Below are 23,842 nucleotides of genomic sequence, written 5' to 3' on the forward strand. Positions count from 1 at the left end.
TGCTCTCGTTCTCACAATCAAAGGTTAAAGTATTCTTTCACTTTTATTTGATTATTATTTGGTACTCTCATTTTTATATACTTGTAATTTATTTCTAGATATTTGATGTTGAATATGTTTTTTTAATACTAAATATTTGATGATATCATATTTTTACTTTATTATTTTTTATAAAAATTAATTAATTAATATTGAAATAATGAAAAAAATTAGTATTGACATGGATATACAAGTATATTTATTATCCAATGAAAACGAGAATGAGACAAAAGTTAATTGGAAATGGAGAAATGTATGAATTATTACTTCTTACGTGAGTAAGAGGCAATGAAACTTGTTTTCACTCTTTACATTACTATTCCTAATTCTTGTTTTGACTCCTTACATTACTATCCTTAGGTAGAATAAAATTACTATGAATGATAACTATTTTTAAGCTCTTTAATTTTGTATTTAATCTATAGTTTCTTCTTAACGACGGTACTGCTTAGCATTATCCAAATTTATTAGAAATATACATGATAATTTTTTATGAGAAATTGTTTTAATTTTAAAAGGTTTGCTTTTTAATCCAAAAAATGATTTTATGGAAACTTAGTTATGATCTGTTTCCAAAAAGTATTGTACACTAGGATCAGAATGCTATTTTCTAAATAATATATCACACTATAGTACACTTAGTTATTTACTGCTTGAATTTGATTTTTAACCTCTCCAATAGCCATTCCAATCTAATCAGTAATTTAAAGCTTTAAATTTAATATGCTACACAAAATATTGGAGGAAAAAAAATCCTATTTGAGTTTCCAGCATGATATAGAAACACAATAGTGAAGTGCAGTGTAACTAAGTTAGCTCCTACTTCAAGCTTTCTTTGATGCGAATCGAATCACTGTTTGACCGGAATAAAACCCTTATTCCGAAATAAGAACAAAACTGGACACTGTAGAAAGTGACTGGCAAACTTGACGACAATGACCGACGAACTCCTTTTCAATGACCGGCGAACTCCAAAAGAGGAATGAGAGTGATGAACGAACAAGAGTGAAGAAGAGTGATGAAAGCACAACGAGAGAAATTAGGGCTTGCGATGTGAATGAAAGTGATGGAAAGAAGAGTGATGGACAATAGAGATAGCGCACCTAAAAATTGTAGAGGGAAATGCAAAATAGAGAGATATTATTATTGGTTTTTTAAAATAAGTCATAATACATTATCAAAATTTTCCACCCCTCTAATGTATTATAACATCTCTCTATAACTACGTCATGATACGTTTTTAACTTGTTTATAAGCTTGTCACCGCGTTGTATATTATAATTGGTGTCCATAACTCCGTCATAATACGTTTTGAAATTATTTACAAGTTTGCCACGGACTAATTTCTAAAACTCTGTCATAATACGTTTTTTGTTTATTACAATTTTGTCATCGATCAACCTATTATAATTGATGGGTTTCATCCATTATAATAGGTCGTCATAAATTTTTTTTTCAGTGAGTGAATCATAAAAAAGAAACATGATCGTTGTTGTGTCTTGGTGTTAATATTGGGAATATATATATATATATATATATATATATATATATATATATATATATATATATATATATATATATATATATATATATATCCTTCTACATGCACGGTTGCATTTTTATACTATTTTTGTACATTTACACGTACCATTAGAATAGTAAAATTAACTTTATGGAAAGGTTCAGATCAAATTATGTTTAATAAAAGGGTAATGATACTTTGACACCCAGAATTTGAAAAAAAATTTACACTGCCACGTGTCATGTTCTGGGTGGTTCACGTGTAAAATGAATAAAAAATAATAAATGATGTGGATATTGAATGCAGAGGGGTCTGAAGAGCGCGTTTCACTTTTGCATTTGAAAATCGTATTCATAATTTTGGATTGAAAACCCTAGAGAGAGAAGCATCCACGCTAACGAGAAGAGCTCGACGGAGTTTCCACCGTTACTTGGCAAAGCTGCGTTGTTCAACGATTACCGGAGAACATTTTGTCGTTGCGCCGCCGATTAGAACGTGCTCAGCCCCAGAAAAATTAGTCCCGTGAAGTAATCCCTTTCGCTCGCGTGTCTTCCCACCCTTTATCGGAAGCACGCCGTCGTTTATCGATGAACGAAGCAAATTCCAGCGCTGTTCTACCGTTGTTCCACCGTTTATTGGATATAGAAGTGATGTTCAGCCATAAATGATCACAAGTATATGGATGTACATGGCCAAGGAAGAATTCTTTTTAAAACTGAATGTGCAGAAATAAATCTGGGAGCAAAGGCCAAATAAGTGGGGAGTTCATGCAAACTTTCTACACACGGGGGTCAACTGTGAAAATGGCCTTGTGTTTTAATTGAACAAACTTTTTTTAACACTTATTAGACTTATTGGATACAGAAGTGATGTTCAGCCATTGTTGATCACAAGTATATGGATGTACATGGCCAAGGAAGAATTCTCTTTAAAACTCAATGTACATAAACAAACCTGGGAGCAAAGGCCAAATAAGTGGGGAGTTTAGGCAAACTTTCTGCACACGGGAGTCAACTGTGAAAATGACCTTGTTTTTTAATTGAACAAACTTTTTTAACACTTATTTGACTTATTAAAATTTTTGATTAATAACATTTATGATAAAATAAAAATATTAATTGTTTAAATTGAAGATAGGAATCCTTTTTACACACAAATATATTAAATATTATCTTTATCATGTCAACAACATTAATAATGAAAATAAATTTTAAATATAAATTTATTATTGTTCAAAATCCACTGTGCCAAGCTTCAAAATATTATAATTTAATTAAACTATGAAAGTGTACATGAAGTAAACTTATGAGGTAAACTTATGAAGTAAACTTATGAAAAAATTAAATTTCTTTAATAAATCCAATAAGTCTTAAAAAAAGTTGGTTCCATTAAAAAACAAGGTCATTTTCACAGTTGACCTCGTGTGCAGAAAGTTTGCCTAAATTCTCCACTTATTAGGCCTTTACTCCCACATCTGTTTCTACACATTGAGTTTTAACAAGAATTCTTCCTTAGCCATGTACATCCATATACTTATGATCATCAATGGCTGAACAACACTTCTATATCCAATAAGTCCAATAAATCTTAAAAAAAGTTAGTTAATTAAAAACAAGGTCATTTTCACAGTTGACCCCCCGTGTGCAGAAACTTTGCCTAAACTCCCCACTTATTTGGACTTTGCTACCAGTCTGTTTATGCACGTTGAGTTTTAACAAGAATTCTTCCTTGGTAATGTACATCCATACATTTGTGATCATTGTAACACCCGAATAATTTAAAGGGTATTACTGATAGTAGAGACTAAATTAATTTGATATCTCATATAAACAATCAAACTTTATTTCAATTACTCCAAAGTACAATACCAAACTTACAAACTTTAAACAATATAGTCTTCACCATTGAAATTTCAACTTCTAAATTTTACACAACATAATCTTCCCAATACAAATTTATTCTTTTTACAAAAATCCCTGAAAGTTTTTCCCCGCATCTCTCTCATCTCTAAGCTTTTTCAACCGCATCTGCAACATTATCTAATCACATATAACATGAGTTATATGATCATAGTACAAACAAATAAGGGTAAGCCAACCATATCATAAAATCATTAAACTTGTAACAAAAATATTAAAATCAGGTATTTCTGCAATTGATAAAATATCATTATTCCGGTGTCATTAATTCATCATTATCAAAATCATCTTTCTCATTTCCATAAATCTTACAAGTGTACCATGCTTACTCATGAAGCCTTATGGTCAGACCGCTCTCTGCCTGCTTCCTTAAGCCTCACTTACATACTATGTCTTACTTTCTGAAGCCTTATGGTCAGACCCCTCTCTGCCTGCTTCCATAAATCTCAGGTGTTACTTTGCTCATACCAAACTCTCATGGTATAACTCGAACATACTACTCCCGGTAGTAAACATCATTTCATAAGTAATGATTTCTCATATCCACTCCAACATTTCATAAAAACCAACAATTCATACCCTCTTATCCACCTAACTCAATCATGTTCATTCTTTAATCATGAATTCATAATAACCCGTTTTGGTATCGATAAATTAAACACATTGACAGATATCATGCTTCATATTATAAACTCATTTTGCCCATAACGAGTATAACTCAACATATTTTCACCAAACAAAGATCATGGATCAACCAAAATACATCAACATATCTTAGGAACTACATATTAAAGTCTGGGCTCAATGTAATGATAAATAAAATATATATGAAATTTTTACCATGATAATATTATGCATCTACAATCAACTTGTTTTATTTTATTTTCATCCTAGTAGAGATTTTTCTTTACCCCAATTGGTCACCGGAGAGGACTCAGATGTCTGAACGCATCAAACTCACCTTCGACGCCAGCACATATGACTAGTCACAACTGACTGGACCAGGCCAGGGCTGCTCTATGATCAGGGATGTGCCAACTCAGGTTTTTAAGGTTCCTCTATCCTACCAACAAAGGGAGGCCTTCAATAATTAATAATTTATTTATTTAATTTATCTACCTTGTTTTCTTATGCTCTAAATCTTAAAATGCCTAATTTTACTTCCTCTCACAACAACCTCAAACACTGTATATATATTTAATACCCATATACAAGCTATTATAGAACCCTTATTCCAAACCTTCCAACAAGATTAATTTCAGCCAACAAACTCATTCAATAAAATCATCACAATAAACATCCATAATAGAATTCATACAAGATAATTATAAACAATTAACAATAATAAAACATTACTATAAATGGTCATAGAAGAATACAATATTTGACAATCATAAAAATAATCTTAATATAAAAATTCATGGGGAAACAAGAAGTTGAATCTGGCAGAGCCGGTTAGACAACTTCTAATCCATCCATCAATACAATATAATTAAATAACAAGAACAATACATGTCTGGGGAAATAAGAAGTTGAATCTGGCAGAGCCGGTTAGACAACTTCTAATCCTTCCAAAAATGCAATAAAATAAATAAGTAAAGAAATAAATAGTTTGGGGAAAACAAGAAGTTGAATCTGGCAGAGCCGGTTAGACAACTTCTAATCCTTCCAAAAATGTAATAAAATAAATACAGAAGGAAATAAAAAAAAGTTTGGGGAATCAAGAAATTGAATCTGGCAGAGCCGGTTAGACAATTTCTAATCCTTCCAAAATACAATAAAGATAAATAAGGAAAACAATAAAATGTTTGGGGAAACAAGAAATTGAATCTGGCAGAGCCGGTTAGACAATTTCTAATCCTTCCAAAATAAAAATATAAACCACTAATAACATACAATTGACATAACATAATCAATATCACATTTTACAATTATCACACTTGGATATTAACACACAAAAAAAACATATTCTCATTTAAAATTCAAAATCATACAGAAACAAAATACTCCATATTTAAGATTTAAAATCAGACAAAAGAAAAATATAGCATATTCAAGACTCAAGATAATACAAAAAGAAATACTCAAAGTTAGCTTCCCTTACCTCTATTCCAGACTTAGTTTCCTCTTCTCAAACCGTTCTCCGGAAACTTCCAGAATTTCCCCTCTTTAACTAGAATTTCCTCTAACTCTCTTCTCTCACAATTTCTCTAGAATTTTGGTGTAAATCTTCAGCCTCCCCCCCTTGGCTATTTATAGCCAAAAATTTTACTATTCATTTTTACTATTCATTTTTACTATTCACTTTTACTATTCATTTTTACTATTCAAAAATTATTTTTTATTCACCATTCTTATCTCTGAATGATTAATTCTACGTGGAGTGTTCTCTTCCATAATTTATTTTAATATTTTTTTTTTAACTATTCACTATTCACTATTCACTATTTACTATTTACTATTCACTATTCACTATTCACATTTCTAAAAAAATCCTAAATAAGTTATCAAAAATTTGAAGCTCTCCCTCCAAAATTACTATAACTTTATATCCAAAAATTTACATTTTTCTATCCATTAAAATTATTATTACTAATAAAATGTTAAAATTTACTATTATAAATATTTTTTTTTTTATGGATCTTACATTTTAACATACAAATATTTTCAAGGATCTTACAATCTCCCCAACAACAATTATTTTCGCCCTCGAAAATTATTTATTTAAACAAAGACTATTTAACAAAAAAAAAATTACTTACAAAAGAGATATGGATATTCGTTTATCATAAATTCTTCCAATTCCCAAGTCATTTCCTGTGTGTCTTCATTCCAAAGTACCTTTACCGTGCGAATATCCTTCCCTCTTAACTTTTTCATTTGAACATCTAGTATACGCACTGGGCCAACTTCCATTGTTAAATTTTCCTTGACCTGAATTTCATCAACTTCTAACACATGCTTTGGATCTGGAATATACTTCCGCAGTTGGGATACATGAAAAACGTTATGCAAATATGTCAATCGAGGTGGTAGTGCTATCTCATAAGCCACTGGCCCAATCTTTTTGAGAATTTGATACGGTCCGAGAAATTTTGGTGTCAGTTTCCTCATCTTGATAGCTCTCCCGACTCCTGTAGTTGGCGTTACTCGTAAGAATACATGATCTCCTTCTTCAAATTCTAACGGTCTTCTTCTTTTGTCGGCATATGACTTTTGTCTACTTTGAGTTGCTTTCATCCGATCTTGGACTAATTTTATTTTTTCTGTGGTTTGTTGTAATAGCTCGGGTCCCACTGTCAGTGCTTCCCCATCTTGAAACCAACACAACGGTGTTCTACATCTTCTTCCATATAAAGCTTCATATGGTGGCATACCAATACTGGAATGATAACTGTTGTTGTAAGTAAATTCTACTAATGGTAGTATCTCATTCCAACTTCCAAGATGATCTAATACACAAGTTCTCAGCAAATCCTCCAAAGATTGAATAGTCCTTTCTGTTTGACCATCAGTCTGAGGGTGATAAGCCGAACTCATCTTCAACTGTGTTCCCAGAGCCTTCTGTAGCGTCTGCCAAAACCTTGAAGTAAACCTTGGATCTGTGTCTGACACAATGCTTGTAGGTATGCCATGCAACCTCACTACTTCCCCGATGTATAACTCCGTCAGCTTTTCTAGTGACATACGTTGATTAATAGGCAAAAAGTGAGCGCTCTTGGTTAGTCTATCAACGATAACCCAGATAGAATCGTGACCTTTTGATGATTTTGGTAAATGTGTTACAAAGTCCATCGAGATACTGTCCCACTTCCATTGAGGAATGTCTAACTGTCGTAACATCCCTCCCGGTTTTTGATGCTCCACTTTTGCTTTTTGACACACCAAGCAGGCTGCTACAAACTCGGCCACATCCCTCTTCATTCCATTCCACCAAAATGACTCTTTCAGGTCCTTATACATCTTAGTCATACCTGGATGTATGCTAAGACGACTTTTATGGCCTTCGTCTAAAATTAAATGTTTTAATTCACTCTTTGCAGGGATACACACTCTGTTTTTAAATCGAAGTATGCCATCTTTACTTAGAACGAACTCCTTAGCTTGATCGGTGTCCAACAACCTGATCTTTTGCTGCAACTCTTGATCCATCGACTGCTCAACCTTCACTTGTTCTAAGAAGTCACTAGTGATTACTAAATGACTACACCATATGTGATCTGGGTTTAACTGCAACCCCAAGTTCATATCACGTAACTTTTCTAACAGTTCTAATTCCTTCACCATCATCGTTGTTATCTGAGCTTGTCTCCTACTCAATGCATCTGCCACCACATTGGCTTTTCCTGGGTGATATAAAAGCTCGAAGTCATAGTCCTTCATATATTCCATCCATCTTCTTTGTCGCATGTTCAATTCCTTTTGATCGAACAAATACTTTAGACTCTTATGGTCACTAAAAACTTGGAAACTTGCCCCATAGAGGTAGTGTCTCCATGTCTTTAATGCAAATACTACTGCTGCAAGTTCGATGTCATGCGTTGGGTAGTTTTTCTCATGCGCTTTTAACTGCCTAGATGCATAAGCTACAGGTCTCCTTCCTTGCATTAGAACGCACCCCAATCCTTGATATGACGCATCGCAGTACACCTCAAAAGATTTGCTAGAGTCTGGAATGATTAATACTGGTGCTGATGTTAGTCGTTGCTTCATATTTTCAAAACTGGCTTCGCACTTGTCAGTCCACAGAAATGGTTGATCTTTACGAGTTAACTGAGTTAGAGGACCTACAATCTTGGAAAACCCTTCGACAAAACGTCGGTAATAACCGGCTAATCCTACAAAACTTCGTACTTCAGTTACAGTTTTCGGCCGCTCCCACTTTAGCACAGCTTCCACTTTTGCTGGATCCACTGAGATTCCTTGAGCAGAAATCACATGACCCAAAAATTGTACTTTCTCTATCCAGAACTCACACTTTGATAGTTTCCCATACAGTTGATGTTTTCTTAAAATTTCCAACGCCACCCTCAAGTGTTCTGCATGCTTTTCCTTATTCTCTGAATAGATAAGAATATCGTCGATAAATACTACCACGAACTTATCTAAACATGACCGAAATATTCTGTTCATGTAGTCCATAAAAATCGCTGGGGCATTCGTCACACCAAACGGCATTACCACGTACTCAAAGTGTCCATAGCGAGATCTGAAAGCCGTCTTTTGTACATCTTCCGTCTTGACAAGAATCTGATGGTAACCAGATCTGAGATCAATTTTTGAAAACACCTCTGCTCCTCTCAACTGATCTAATAGATCATCGATTCTTGGCAAAGGATATTTGTTCTTTATTGTAACCTTGTTCAACTGTCGATAATCCACGCACAACCTTGAACTTCCATCCTTCTTTTTCACCAGCAATACAGGAGCTCCCCATGGAGACACACTTGGACGGATAAACTTCTTCTCCAACAGATCTTCGATTTGCTTTTTCAACTCTGCTAGTTCGGCAGGAGCCATTCTGTATGGAGCCATAGAAACCGGGCCAGCTCCGGGCACTAGATCTATTGTGAAATCGATCTCTCGACTAGGTGGTAAACCTGGCACTTCTTCTGGAAAAACATCAACATATTCTTCTACCACAGGTATTCCGATGATTTGTTCTTCAGTATTCTCTCTTTTCTCCTGAGCTAACACCACATAGCAGGTAGCTCCATCTTTGATATCCTTCGCAGCGACTCGAGTTGAGCTTAGTTCTAAATTGTTCAAATTTAGAAACTCTATCTTTTGTTTCCCACAATCAATAAGAACGTGATTGGCAGTCAACCAATCCATTCCTAAAATAATGTCTAGATTTTGAAGGGGTAAGCAGATCAAGTTCACTTTGAACTTGCGTCCTGCAATTTGGATCGGGCATCCGACACAGACTGAACTGGTCGTAACTGGTCCCGATGCTGGTGTAGAAACTACTAATTCACACCCTAGATCAAGCATCGGTAATCCGAGTCTTTCTAAACATGCTAGAGATATAAAGGAGTGTGTGGCTCCAGAGTCAAACAAAACATATACGCATTCTCCTAACAGCATACAGGTGTGTAAGATTAATGTACCTGGCTTAGTAGCCTCTTCTGCAGACATTGCGAATACTCTTCCTGTTGCCCGGGGCTTTACTTCAGCAGAATCTTGTTGTTGTGGTTCTCCCACCTTCTTTTTCTTTGGACAGACATTAGCAAAGTGTCCTGGATCATTGCAGATGAAACATCTCTTCCCTTCAACTCTTTCCCCAGTAAGTTTAGGGCAGTCACGTCTGAAATGTGCCCCTCCACACTCAAAACACTTCACTGTTCCTCGATATGATAATTGTGGTTTTTCATAAGGTTTCTTGTTGAATTTCATTGAAGATTCTCCCTTTGCAAGTCTGGAAACTCTACTTGGATCAAACTCCAACAATTCTATCATTCTGGCTTTCTCTACCAATGCTGGAAACTCTTGTATTTCCAATGGCATAAGTACCTTCTTCAGTTCATGCCTTAGTCCTCCCTCGAATTTTCGACATCTCCATTCTTCTGTGATATTCTGAGTATAAAACCTCGAGAGATAATTAAATTTTACTACGTACTCTTGTACTGATAACCTTCTTTGTTGTAAGGTCAGAAACTCCGCCTCCCTTGCAAATTTTGCACTGTTTGGAAAATATTTTTCCAAGAACCTTATCTTAAAGTTCTCCCAATTCACAGTCTCACCACGAACCGTCATCAACTGTTGCATACTTTCCCACCAATATTCAGCCTCACCCACCAAAAGAAATGATGCATAAGTTAATTTTTGTTCTTCTGAGCAAGTTATTACCCGAAAAATCTTCTCGTTCTGCCTTAGCCAAGAGTCAGCCTCATCAGGAGTAGCCTCCCCATTAAATTTAGTTGGATCATGCCTTAAGAAGTCATTCAAGCTAGAATGATTTTGAGGTACTTGATCAACTTGTTGTTGCTGCATCTTTGTCGAGTTTAAATGATTTCTTCAAAAAGATAACAATACAATTTAGCATATGATATCAATTTCCTCCAAATAGTCATTTTCATCATAACCATTAATAGTTTTACTAAGAATAATAATTTCACTCCCCATAGTCCCAAAATACTTTCGAAAACCATTGCTCTGATACCATAATGTAACACCCGAATAATTTAAAGGGTATTACTGATAGTAGAGACTAAATTAATTTGATATCTCATATAAACAATCAAACTTTATTTCAATTACTCCAAAGTACAATACCAAACTTACAAACTTTAAACAATATAGTCTTCACCATTGAAATTTCAACTTCTAAATTTTACACAACATAATCTTCCCAATACAAATTTATTCTTTTTACAAAAATCCCTGAAAGTTTTTCCCCGCATCTCTCTCATCTCTAAGCTTTTTCAACCGCATCTGCAACATTATCTAATCACATATAACATGAGTTATATGATCATAGTACAAACAAATAAGGGTAAGCCAACCATATCATAAAATCATTAAACTTGTAACAAAAATATTAAAATCAGGTATTTCTGCAATTGATAAAATATCATTATTCCGGTGTCATTAATTCATCATTATCAAAATCATCTTTCTCATTTCCATAAATCTTACAAGTGTACCATGCTTACTCATGAAGCCTTATGGTCAGACCGCTCTCTGCCTGCTTCCTTAAGCCTCACTTACATACTATGTCTTACTTTCTGAAGCCTTATGGTCAGACCCCTCTCTGCCTGCTTCCATAAATCTCAGGTGTTACTTTGCTCATACCAAACTCTCATGGTATAACTCGAACATACTACTCCCGGTAGTAAACATCATTTCATAAGTAATGATTTCTCATATCCACTCCAACATTTCATAAAAACCAACAATTCATACCCTCTTATCCACCTAACTCAATCATGTTCATTCTTTAATCATGAATTCATAATAACCCGTTTTGGTATCAATAAATTAAACACATTGACAGATATCATGCTTCATATTATAAACTCATTTTGCCCATAACGAGTATAACTCAACATATTTTCACCAAACAAAGATCATGGATCAACCAAAATACATCAACATATCTTAGGAACTACATATTAAAGTCTGGGCTCAATGTAATGATAAATAAAATATATATGAAATTTTTACCATGATAATATTATGCATCTACAATCAACTTGTTTTATTTTATTTTCATCCTAGTAGAGATTTTTCTTTACCCCAATTGGTCACCGGAGAGGACTCAGATGTCTGAACGCATCAAACTCACCTTCGACGCCAGCACATATGACTAGTCACAACTGACTGGACCAGGCCAGGGCTGCTCTATGATCAGGGATGTGCCAACTCAGGTTTTTAAGGTTCCTCTATCCTACCAACAAAGGGAGGCCTTCAATAATTAATAATTTATTTATTTAATTTATCTACCTTGTTTTCTTATGCTCTAAATCTTAAAATGCCTAATTTTACTTCCTCTCACAACAACCTCAAACACTGTATATATATTTAATACCCATATACAAGCTATTATAGAACCCTTATTCCAAACCTTCCAACAAGATTAATTTCAGCCAACAAACTCATTCAATAAAATCATCACAATAAACATCCATAATAGAATTCATACAAGATAATTATAAACAATTAACAATAATAAAACATTACTATAAATGGTCATAGAAGAATACAATATTTGACAATCATAAAAATAATCTTAATATAAAAATTCATGGGGAAACAAGAAGTTGAATCTGGCAGAGCCGGTTAGACAACTTCTAATCCATCCATCAATACAATATAATTAAATAACAAGAACAATACATGTCTGGGGAAATAAGAAGTTGAATCTGGCAGAGCCGGTTAGACAACTTCTAATCCTTCCAAAAATGCAATAAAATAAATAAGTAAAGAAATAAATAGTTTGGGGAAAACAAGAAGTTGAATCTGGCAGAGCCGGTTAGACAACTTCTAATCCTTCCAAAAATGTAATAAAATAAATACAGAAGGAAATAAAAAAAAGTTTGGGGAATCAAGAAATTGAATCTGGCAGAGCCGGTTAGACAATTTCTAATCCTTCCAAAATACAATAAAGATAAATAAGGAAAACAATAAAATGTTTGGGGAAACAAGAAATTGAATCTGGCAGAGCCGGTTAGACAATTTCTAATCCTTCCAAAATAAAAATATAAACCACTAATAACATACAATTGACATAACATAATCAATATCACATTTTACAATTATCACACTTGGATATTAACACACAAAAAAAACATATTCTCATTTAAAATTCAAAATCATACAGAAACAAAATACTCCATATTTAAGATTTAAAATCAGACAAAAGAAAAATATAGCATATTCAAGACTCAAGATAATACAAAAAGAAATACTCAAAGTTAGCTTCCCTTACCTCTATTCCAGACTTAGTTTCCTCTTCTCAAACCGTTCTCCGGAAACTTCCAGAATTTCCCCTCTTTAACTAGAATTTCCTCTAACTCTCTTCTCTCACAATTTCTCTAGAATTTTGGTGTAAATCTTCAGCCTCCCCCCCTTGGCTATTTATAGCCAAAAATTTTACTATTCATTTTTACTATTCATTTTTACTATTCACTTTTACTATTCATTTTTACTATTCAAAAATTATTTTTTATTCACCATTCTTATCTCTGAATGATTAATTCTACGTGGAGTGTTCTCTTCCATAATTTATTTTAATATTTTTTTTTAACTATTCACTATTCACTATTCACTATTTACTATTTACTATTCACTATTCACTATTCACATTTCTAAAAAAATCCTAAATAAGTTATCAAAAATTTGAAGCTCTCCCTCCAAAATTACTATAACTTTATATCCAAAAATTTACATTTTTCTATCCATTAAAATTATTATTACTAATAAAATGTTAAAATTTACTATTATAAATATTTTTTTTTTATGGATCTTACATTTTAACATACAAATATTTTCAAGGATCTTACAATCATCAATGGCTGAACATCACTTCTATATCCAATAAATCTTAACAAAGTTGGTTCCATTAAAAAACAAGGTCATTTTCACAATTGACCCCTGTTTGTAGAAAGTTTGCCTAAATTCCTCACTTATTTGGCCATTGCTCCCAGGTCTGTTTATGCACATTGAGTTTTAAAAAGAATTCTTCATTGGCCATGTACATCCATATACTTGTGATCATCAATGGCTGAACATCACTTCTATATCCAATAAACGGTGGAACAACGCCGAAATTCGCTCTGTTCATCGATAAACGGCGGTGCGCTTCCGATAAAGGGTGGGAAGACACGTGAGCGAAAGGGATTAATTCACAGGACTAATTTTTTGGGGGCTGAGCACGTTCCATGTGCTCCGGTAACCGTTGAACGGCGCAACTTTGGCAAGTGATGGTGAAAACTCATTCGAGATCTTCTAGCTGACGTGGGTGCTTCTCTCTTTAGGACTTTCAATGCAAAATTCTGAATACGATTTTCAAATGCAAAAGTGAAACGCGCTCTTCAGACTCCTCTGCATTCAATATCCACGTCATTTATTATTTTTTATTCATTTTACACGTGGACCCCCCAAAACATGACACGTGATAGTGTAAAAAATTTGTCAAATTGTTCGTGTCAAAGTATCATTATCCTTAATAAAATTCTAAATGAGAAATATAACATTTATATATAAAGAGGATGTATTTGTCTTAATTCCGGTCACAAATATAAATAAGAGATTTAACACATACATGAATTTTCACAATGATAATATATTATTGGTTTTGAAATAAGCCCTCACCAATTTATTTTTTTACCACTCCAAAATAACTTTATGTATATATAAATTTATATTATTCTCTTACTTTATCAACTTTGTATAGTAACATTATATTAATTAATTTCTACTTAATATTAGGGGTGGGCAAACTGCACCACAATTCACTGCACTATGAAAGTTTATAGTTAACTATAAACCAGTTTGGAAAAACTGCATTGAACTAAAATATGGTTCAAAGTAATTAAACTGAACTATTTTTTAGTTCAGTTACACTATAGTTCAGTTCAATAAACTGTTTTTTAATTCACAGTTTAGTTAACTATTTATTGTGCAGTTTAGTGAATAAACATTGTTCCAAATGGCACTACTCCAGACCATTTTTGTCTCCATATTAGAGCATTTAATACAAAGAAAATGGCAGAAACTATTCCAGGGAACATGATTGCAGTTTTGAGGGCAATAGTGAGTTTCAAGCTCCCTTCATAATACAAAGAAAATGGCAGAAACTATTCCATAAGTATACTGCACTTAAAATTGGTTGAGACATAATATACTAACTGATTTCAAGCTCCCTTCAAGCTAAAACATACAGTGGAGTACAAATCCTGAAATTCACTAACTGATTTCACAGGAACCTGCAGATGAAAACATGACACAAAGTCTCGTATAACTTGTTGAGCACCTTCAGAAGCAATGTTCAAATGGAAAAGGTGTTCCAATTGGAAATCTGGCATTCGCGACGATGCTGAACCCGGTATCGAACACGGTGTTTTCGGAGGATTGGTAGATTCGGAGTTCGAGAGTGCAGGAGAGTTTAAGGAGCTGGTGTGAAGGATCATGGAGGAAACAGGGAGGGTTAACCTCTTAGACTACTTTCCTTTGCTGAAGCCGTTTAATTTGCAGGGTGTCAAGGGACATGTGGCGGTTTCATACGTCAGATTATATGATATTTTCGACCGCATGATTCGGAAATGTGTCACAAAGGGGGATTTCTTGGATGTGTTGATAAGGAAGAAGAGTGCAGCGATGACAGCAAAAAATCTTTGACCTTGAAAGAAAACAAATATAATGAAAAAAGACATGTAGTTTACATAATTAACCTCAATTAATTGTACTAAAATTATTAAAGTTCAATTTATTTAACTTGAACTATAAAACAAGTTAATTAATTTTTAATAAAAACCAGTTTTATTAAATATAGTATAGTATTGTAATTTAGTTCAGTTTAATAAATTATGTGCAGCCCTACTTAATATGAATATAAATGGTGCGTGAGTTGGAAATTATAAATCATATAGTTCTCGTCATTATTACCTGTCACCTCATTTACATTGAGGAAAGAGACTCCATTGACAACACTAAAAGTCAAACTTTTTTTTTTTTTAAATTGAAGTTGCCAAGGTGGGACCGACACCATTAATTAAATAAACTAATACTGTTCTGAAAAATGGGTGGAGATATAACTTCTACACATGGAGTTGACTGGAATATGTGATTCTCTTTTTCTACACATATCTTAGTTTATCTACAAAGGATTTAGGATAGTCCCAAATAACAGAAAAAAAAATTAATTTTCTAGTTTTTCTCCAATGTAAATTTTTTAATATTTTCAGATTTTACTAATCTAGTAGGTGATAACTATGTATTAAGAAAACATCACATACTTTTAAAAATTAAAAACTAATTTTATTTTAAAATATATAAATTAAACTCAAAATAAAACAACAAAACTACAGTGTTTCCTATATAGAATTTCGCCGCCTCTTTATTATTTTGAAAATAAACGCTTAATTTGATTCAACAAACTTCAATAACCTAATTTAATAATTTAAGAAAATCATTAAAGGTTCCTAGAATTTTGAAATATAAATATTTCAAAATATTTTGGTTTGAAGAGTTCAAGTTAACAATTCTTCAAATTTTATTAATTTCTTTTACAAATAATTGTTTTGTGTTTTAATCTATTAGATTGTGGGTTAAAAAAAGTAAAAATTTAACAACATAATGATAAATACTGTATTAAATATAATTAATCTACAATAATTTCTTAATTTAATACTTATAGATTTTGAATTTAATGTTTCTTAATTAGAATTCAAATGTTGATAATGATTATACTTTGATTTAAGATAATAATTCTTAACTTTAATCCTCATTTAAGATAGACTGCTTAGATCGTATTATTTGATAGACCGATTCATTAATTATTTTTCACTAAGAAGATCATTCCGTTCTAAGTTAACCGAACATATACTACAAATTTCTAATAATAATAAAATATTTCACAATAAAAAAGTAAAAGTTAACTTTTAAATAGCTTTTCCAAATCTAGAATTTATTTAGGTAAGCACAGTAAAGTTAGGCTTTGGAAATCAGACCAGATCCACCGCACAGCTCGTAGCCAAACTGTAATTAATTTGGTCACTGTATAGAAACCTAAAATTTTGGTTATTTTTATATATTTTTTTAATGTTTTCGAAGTGAGAATTCGGGATAAAAGCGATGTGTGTGTTTGTGGTTTGTTTGTCGACGAGCAGTAGGGGGTTTTGTCCCCAAAAAGCATGTGCCGTTGGTGAACCTCGTAAGGTGAATAAGCTTTATGAGACGCCTTGAAGCGCAATCCCATCAAGTGATGGATAAAATCCTTTGCAGACGACTTAAATACGCGATGGAGTATTGTAAGTGGCAGAGTGACCTACTTTCACCAACAAACTTGGTTAGCTTCAAAACCAACCAAAATAAAAAATTTCTTGCACCAAGATTTTTACAGTAGCCTTCTGGACTTGGTAAGTTTCCCCGTGTTGAGTCAAATTAAGTCGTAGGCTCCACTTCTGGTGGTGCCCTTCCGTCAATTCCTTTAAGTTTCAGCCTTGCGACCATACTCCCCTAGAACCCAAAGACTTTGAATTATTTTTGTCTGAAATCTTAAATAGATCTTTTTTTTCCGACATCTTAATTGGGTCTTTGTTTTTGTAAAATTTAAGCAATTAGAGGTCTGTCGTCAAATTGGACAAACAGTCGATTAAGTTTGGATTACGTGGCATAGTCAGTGTATTCATTAATCACACATGACATTAAAAACGAGTTTGAATTGTATTTTATTTTAAAAAATGGGTTGCACAGAGGTGAAATTAGATTTACCTAAGGACAAACTGGGCAAAATAAAAAAAAATTAAGTGCAACCTGGAGTTGAGAAATCCAAATCAAATTGGGAAAAAAAATTGGAACTTCGTGTTCATGGGAGAGAAAAATTTAATTGGATTGTCATTTTGTAGATCATTCAATTGTAAAAAGACTGAAACCACAAGCTTCATAAAGAATATAGAATAATCTAATTTCATTGGATTGTCAAACTCGATTATACAAACATCCAAAGGAAAAAAAAGAGGAAAATCAAGCCACGAACATGTTAGAGAGTCTACTAGGGGTTGGTCTGAAATTCAACCATCTAAGTCCTAAACGTTGTCAATGCTCTCCTCGTGATCTCTTTGCTCGCCACACGTTTCTTCTTCTCCCCTAGCACTATGTACTCGTGACGCGCGCACCGAACCGAGGCCAATTCGTGCAGGTGTAGGTCAGTCTTGACCGTGGAACCACCGCCAAGTACCCCCCCTTTATGGTGCCCATCACTTAAATCAGCCACCTTGTGCCCAGAAAAAGACATCTTCGGTGGAAGTTTTGAACTTTCTGTGATTTGTTGCTGAAGGGTATCTTGCTTTTTCCCTACCGAAGAAGGATTCGAAAACTGAGTGTATGCGGTTTTTTGAAGACGTGGATTTTGGTTTGATTTGAAAGTGGAGATTTTGTATTTGAAGGGAAGAAGAAGAGGTTTGATCGTGTTTTGGGGTTTGGAATCCTTGACCAATTGGAAGACTTGGTAATGGGAATTGTTTTCTCTCCCCTACGAACCCTAATACGCATCTCCAATTTTTTCCCTTTCTGATTTGGGTTTCTCAATTGCAAGGGTTGCATTTAAAATTTTTTATTTTGCCCAGTTTACCCTTTAGTAAATCCGATTTCACCTCTTTGCAATCTATTTTTTAAAACAAAATATAATTCAAATTCGTTTTTAATGCGACGTGTGATTATGCTACGTAACCCAAACTTAAACAATCATTTGTCCAATTTGACGGAAGACCTCTAATTGCTTCAATTTTACAAAAAAAAATGACACAATTGAGACGCCGAAAAAAAAGAAGACCTATTTAAGATTCCGGACGAAAATAGGAACCTACCGAGACAATAAACATTTTTTTTCTCGTCTTACATAAAAGACAAGGATTTACTATCTTTTAAATATATTATGTGTATTAAGAAAATATAATTTTATGAAAAAAAATATTATATATTATATAGAAAAAGGAAATGTGTTCATTTGTTATCAATTTGTCCGGAGTCACAAACTTATATATTAGATATATCTTGAACAAGTAGGCTAACCAATATAAGGCTCCATATTTTTTCTTTTCATACTTTCTGCCAATTTAAAATTTTTGGATTTTAACACATTATTTATAACCATCCTTATTAATCCACTCATTACATTATATATATATATATATATATATATATATATATATATATATATATATATATATATATATATATTAATATAAATTTATTTGAATTACAAAATTTAATATCATAGGTGTACGTTCTTTTTTAATAAAATAGTGTAATTTGAATGTAAAATTACACAAATGGATACTGTTAAACCCTGAAAATGACAAGTGGAAGGGAGAGACAGATGTCTCAAATAAAAGAAATTGAGCATTTTATAGAAATTTCCAAACCACAGCTCATCTCATTTTTCTCAGAATCTGTATCTCTCTAAAACTCAAGCCTCTACCTTTTCTCCTCCCTTTCTCTAGAAATTCTTTATCTCATTTCATCTTTTCAATCATCAGACCACACTTAATCACCTCTGGTATCAAGAACTTCAATTTTCACCGATCAAAGCCTCGTTTAGAACGGGTAAGTTTCAATGTTTGGGGTTCTTGTAGGATTCTGAAACTTTCTGACACATGGAAGCCACATTTCTGATTGCATGTGTTCATCAACTTCTTCTTCTTATTTCTGATCACTTTTCTGGTATTTTGGATTGGTCCGTTACCGAAAATCAGTGAACTACAGGTTCTTGATTTTCTGGTGTTAAGAGCAAATTTCTGAAGTGGTAGAGCTGTTTGGTCCGGTTAAGAGGTAAGGGAAGCTAGATAATTTAATTACTTAGTTTTGATGTATGAAAATGTTGTTTAATGAGGTTGCATGTATGTGAAATTGAATGATTTGATGTTCGGTGCTTTTGGTGTGGAATATTGATGTTGTATTCATGATGATTGTGTTTCTACATGATTATGGTTCAGTGGTCGAGTGAAATTGGAAGGAAGTGTGGTAGTGAAAATGGGGGAAATGTGTTCGGTTTGAGTTTGGTCTGTATAGAAAATCTAATTCTCGGTCATTGAGTTCATGATTGTGCAGAATTGAATCTCAAATTTGTGATGAAACTCTCTTAGTGATGTTAGAAAGGTTTAATCAATCTTAATCAAGTGTAAATGAAGTATTTGATATATGTTTGGAGGATTAGAAGTTGGAAAATGGAAGTGAAATTGGTAAGGATTGGTGTTGATCATAATTCTGCAGCTATTCTACAGAATTATGTAGTTCGCTGAGGGTCTTTAATTGACCGTTTGGCTTCTCTCTGGTACTCGGTCTTAACTGAGTTCTACTTTTGTGGATTCTTAGTTAATGACTGATCGGTCTTGTGTTGATATTCAAGTGAATATAACAGTCGGTCTAGACATAATAACATAACATTTGATTGTAAACATCGTTCAATCTATCATAGGCTTTAACTATTATTGACTGCTCGATCATGTACTGTCTCAGTAGTGCTTGATCTTGTACTAAGCGCTCTGACTCAGTAGTGCTCAGTATTGTACTAAGCGCTCGGTCTCAGTAGTGCTCGGTCTTGTACTAAGCATTATGTCTCGTAATAATACTCAGTCATGTATTTGTATTAGGTACTAATGGTGTTTGGCTTAAGCCAATAGTGTTCGGCCTAAGCCAATGACATTCGGTCCAAGACAATAATGTTTGTTCTAAATTATAAGTGTCCGGTCTAAGATTCAAGTGCTCGGGTTTAACTTTAGTATGTGGTTGTTCTAGTGTTCGATCCTAAAATCGTGTTCGGCTCATGCTTGAGTCTTACTCTTTAAATGACCGTTCGGTCATGTTCACATATGGGGAGGGTTTACCGTCCGGTCTTTTTCATAAGATTTGTTGATCTTTCCGTTCGGTCGTGCTCAAGGGTGATGTTTGTTTTACTATTCGGCTTGATGTTATTTAAATGTGTTATGGATGAGGAAATATGTTGGTATTGAGGTATGGTATTTATAATGTGATATGAAAGAGAATTCCAAGGAGGAATGTCTCAGTGGTGGTTTCAATGTGGTGAAAGTATGAATATGGTCAGACTAAGTTGTCGTTCATCCTGACATTCTAATGGTCACCGAGTCTCAAGTAGAGAATGGTGGCGCATGTGGTGAGAATAGCAGGAGGCCTTGTCGCGTATAGCTTGGGGTTCCAGCTAACGGACTAAACTCATGTGTAGTTTGCGGTTTCCAGCTACAGTTAGGGATGAAGGGCTAACCTCGTGTGGCGACTTGGGTTTCCAGCTATGGTATTCATGAGGTTTCCAGTTTACCTTTCCACGAGTGCAAGAACGTCGTAGCTACATAATTCATGCAGCCCGGACAGTCAGAGTAAAAGTGGTCGGTTATAACATGCTTGTATGATTTCTATAGATGTATAATTGTATTATATGTTTGAATGAATTGTATGTTTACATAGTTAATTAAATTATACTAGCATACCCTTATTTCTTGTTTTGTCTTGTTGTTTGTTCGGTCATCTTTGTCATTGCAATGGTCACCCTTTAGGTGTGAGCAGAAGGTGAGGAGTGTTCTCTAGAGCAGCCGCTGGTAGAAGAGGACAGTTTCCGTTATGAGTAAGACCGTTCGGTCTTGTTCTTGTTTTCGTTTTCAGTGTGGGACCGTTCAGTTGATACACTTCTTGTATGACTGATCGGTATGCTCTTATGGTTTGTATCAATGTAGGTTTCTGTAAAGTTTTTAATTTATAATTATTTTAGGATAACTGTGAGTTAGCTTTATTTCTTGTAATTATTCTATTTTATTGTAAATGAAAGAATTCTTAAATATAGTTTATAGCTATATTTTTAGGATGTTACATATACACTTTTAAAAATATATATATTCATGAGAGACGTGTTTATGGAGCAAGACTTTAATTTCCTAATTATGTTTCTAAACTTACAAATTCATGAGAAACGTATTTATTGAGCAAGACTTTAATTTCCTAATTATATTTCTAAACTTAGAAATTCACGAGAGACGTGTTTACCAAGTAAGATTTTAATTTCCTAATTATGGTTCTAAACGCACAAATTCGTGATGAACGTGTTCATTGAGCAAGACTTTAATTTCTCTAATTATCTAGTCATGTATTGAGATGATAAATTCTTTATAATATAAAAATATATTGAAGTCGTACGTCAGGATAATAAATTTTGTATAAATGAATTGTACATTCTTACAGCTTTCCACTTTGAAGTTGGGACTGGAATTATAGAAAAAGAAAAAATAAAGAATGAAAAAAGAAGAACAAAAAATATCATCGTCTCAACCTTTATATATACATATATTCTTATTATAAATTAATGTATTTGAATAGAGTTATTATTCATTAAATACAATTATTCTTTTACCCAAACTAATTAATTTTATCAACGTAAACTACTTTTAAAATACATTACTGCTTTTCAAAGAATGTGAGTCTTTTATTTAAAAATATCTAACTGTTTGTAACAATTTAATTTGTAACTAATTAATCGTTATCGTTATAAATACATTGTATGATTTATTTAACGATATTTAAAAAATACTCTGATGATAAAAATAATGATAATAAGTAATTAGTTTTCGATAAATTAAAACAATTATATATAATTGTTTCGGTTATTGGGGTTGAGTCATCAAACTCTTTCACAATTTGTCTTCTTACCGTCTGGTCTCGCTCCAAGCTCCGTTGTTACACTCTTCCGCCCGGGAGGGAATTTGTCAAAGATCCTCCGATGCCAAAGTCAGTATAGGAACCGTTTGACGATTCAATGGAATAGTAACGAGTGTCCAGTAAATGCAACATATCTACCACTTACCTCTGACCTGTATTTATAGTTTTCGCCATGGGCTTGGGATTAGTTAAAAGTTAATCACGACCCAATTCTAGCCCAATGGCTCTAATTACTATTTACCTTGATCTTAGTCTTATTGACCCAGTTCACTTATCGGCCGATCTTATGCAACCGTCCGGTTAGGTGGGTGTCGGCGCTACTCTCTGGACCGCCTGGTCCGTACGGTACATAGTTGTTACTCACCCGAGTGGAAGGATGAATGGTCGAGTAGAATAGCGCGCATTGAGTGTTTATGCAAGCTGTCCGACAATTCTATCAAAGGACTAGAAAAGATTGAAGAAACGCTGGCGGTTGGGTCGATATCGGCACTGCTCTCTGGACCGTCCGGTCCGTATGGTACACAAGCCCCCCAAGCCCTAGTGCACGTAGTGAATGTTGGGTTTAATTACGGGTGTGTGGGCTCCGGTTGTTGACCGGCCGTCCTCGTCATTGGTTGGGCTGGAAGGCGTCCAACTTGGCTAAGCCGATTCTGTTGGGCTTTTGCTCACCAATTTTTGAAACTGGATTTTGGTGGGAATACGCGTGTCGTGCGTATAGAGGCGGAAGTTGAAGTAGTCCCGTATCTGGATTGTTAATCGTTATGATTTTTTACGGTGAGGATGCATCGACGGTTACAAAATTTTTTCCTATAAATAGGAGGGTAAGGACGCTGTCATTTTCACTTCTTCTCCTTTCGTCTCCAGAGCATTCTTTTTTCTCTAGGTAATAAATTACAGTCGTCCATGTTGAGTCTTCTTTGGAGTCGTCGGGCAGAAGTGGCGGGAGGTCGATGGGCGGTGATGGCGAGCGTAGTTCTTCTCCAAGCTCAGTGTCGTCCTCCTTCTTGGAAGAGTCCGCCCGGTCACCAGGGTCGGAGCCTAACTCCCCCATGGATGCAGATAAAAGGATTATCTTTGGGATACCCATTCACCTTCTCAAGGGTGGTATTCCAGTAGATGACGTGCCATTAGAGCCGGACGGTAACGGGACCGTCATTCCGAGGTATGACTGGGCAACTCACGATGCTAGCTTGTTTGCGTCATAGTATGGTACAAAAAAGGTGTTAACATGGAGAATCGGCCGACTCTACATCGTTAGGGACGTGGAGGATTCCCGACTGATACTGGCGGGAGTCAGCCTAAGGAATGAGCGAGTTTATCACGAGAAGAGATCGAGTCCGGATGATTTCTTCTTTATGTATGCCAATTTTTCTGATCAACTCTGTGTTTGAGTGCCTTTTATTGGGTTTCAAATGGCCGTTCTTCGGGAAATGAACGTCGCCCCTACACAGCTACATTAGAATTCTTGGGCGACCGT

The 23,842-nt window shown here is 34.1% G+C and overlaps 1 protein-coding gene and 1 pseudogene across 1 annotated transcript; both read right to left on the reverse strand.

The window, feature by feature from the left end:
- Positions 1-3,387: 3,387 nt before the first annotated feature.
- LOC148202139 (uncharacterized) lies at positions 3,388-10,138 on the reverse strand. Its single transcript, XM_088108598.1, has 2 exons — positions 9,591-10,138; positions 3,388-3,600 (listed from the first exon to the last, which is right to left on the reverse strand). The coding sequence occupies exons 1-2, from the start codon at positions 9,985-9,987 to the stop codon at positions 3,569-3,571; spliced, it is 429 nt and encodes a 142-aa protein (XP_087964724.1). The 5' UTR covers positions 9,988-10,138; the 3' UTR covers positions 3,388-3,568.
- A 7,456-nt stretch (positions 10,139-17,594) lies between these two features.
- Positions 17,595-23,416, reverse strand: LOC148202140 (uncharacterized; annotated as a pseudogene).
- Positions 23,417-23,842: the final 426 nt, after the last annotated feature.

The sequence above is a fragment of the Vigna umbellata genome, chromosome 3 (genome assembly GCF_029865625.1).
Source record: "Vigna umbellata cultivar VRB3 chromosome 3, Vumbellata_1.0, whole genome shotgun sequence".
NCBI lineage: Eukaryota > Viridiplantae > Streptophyta > Magnoliopsida > Fabales > Fabaceae > Vigna > Vigna umbellata.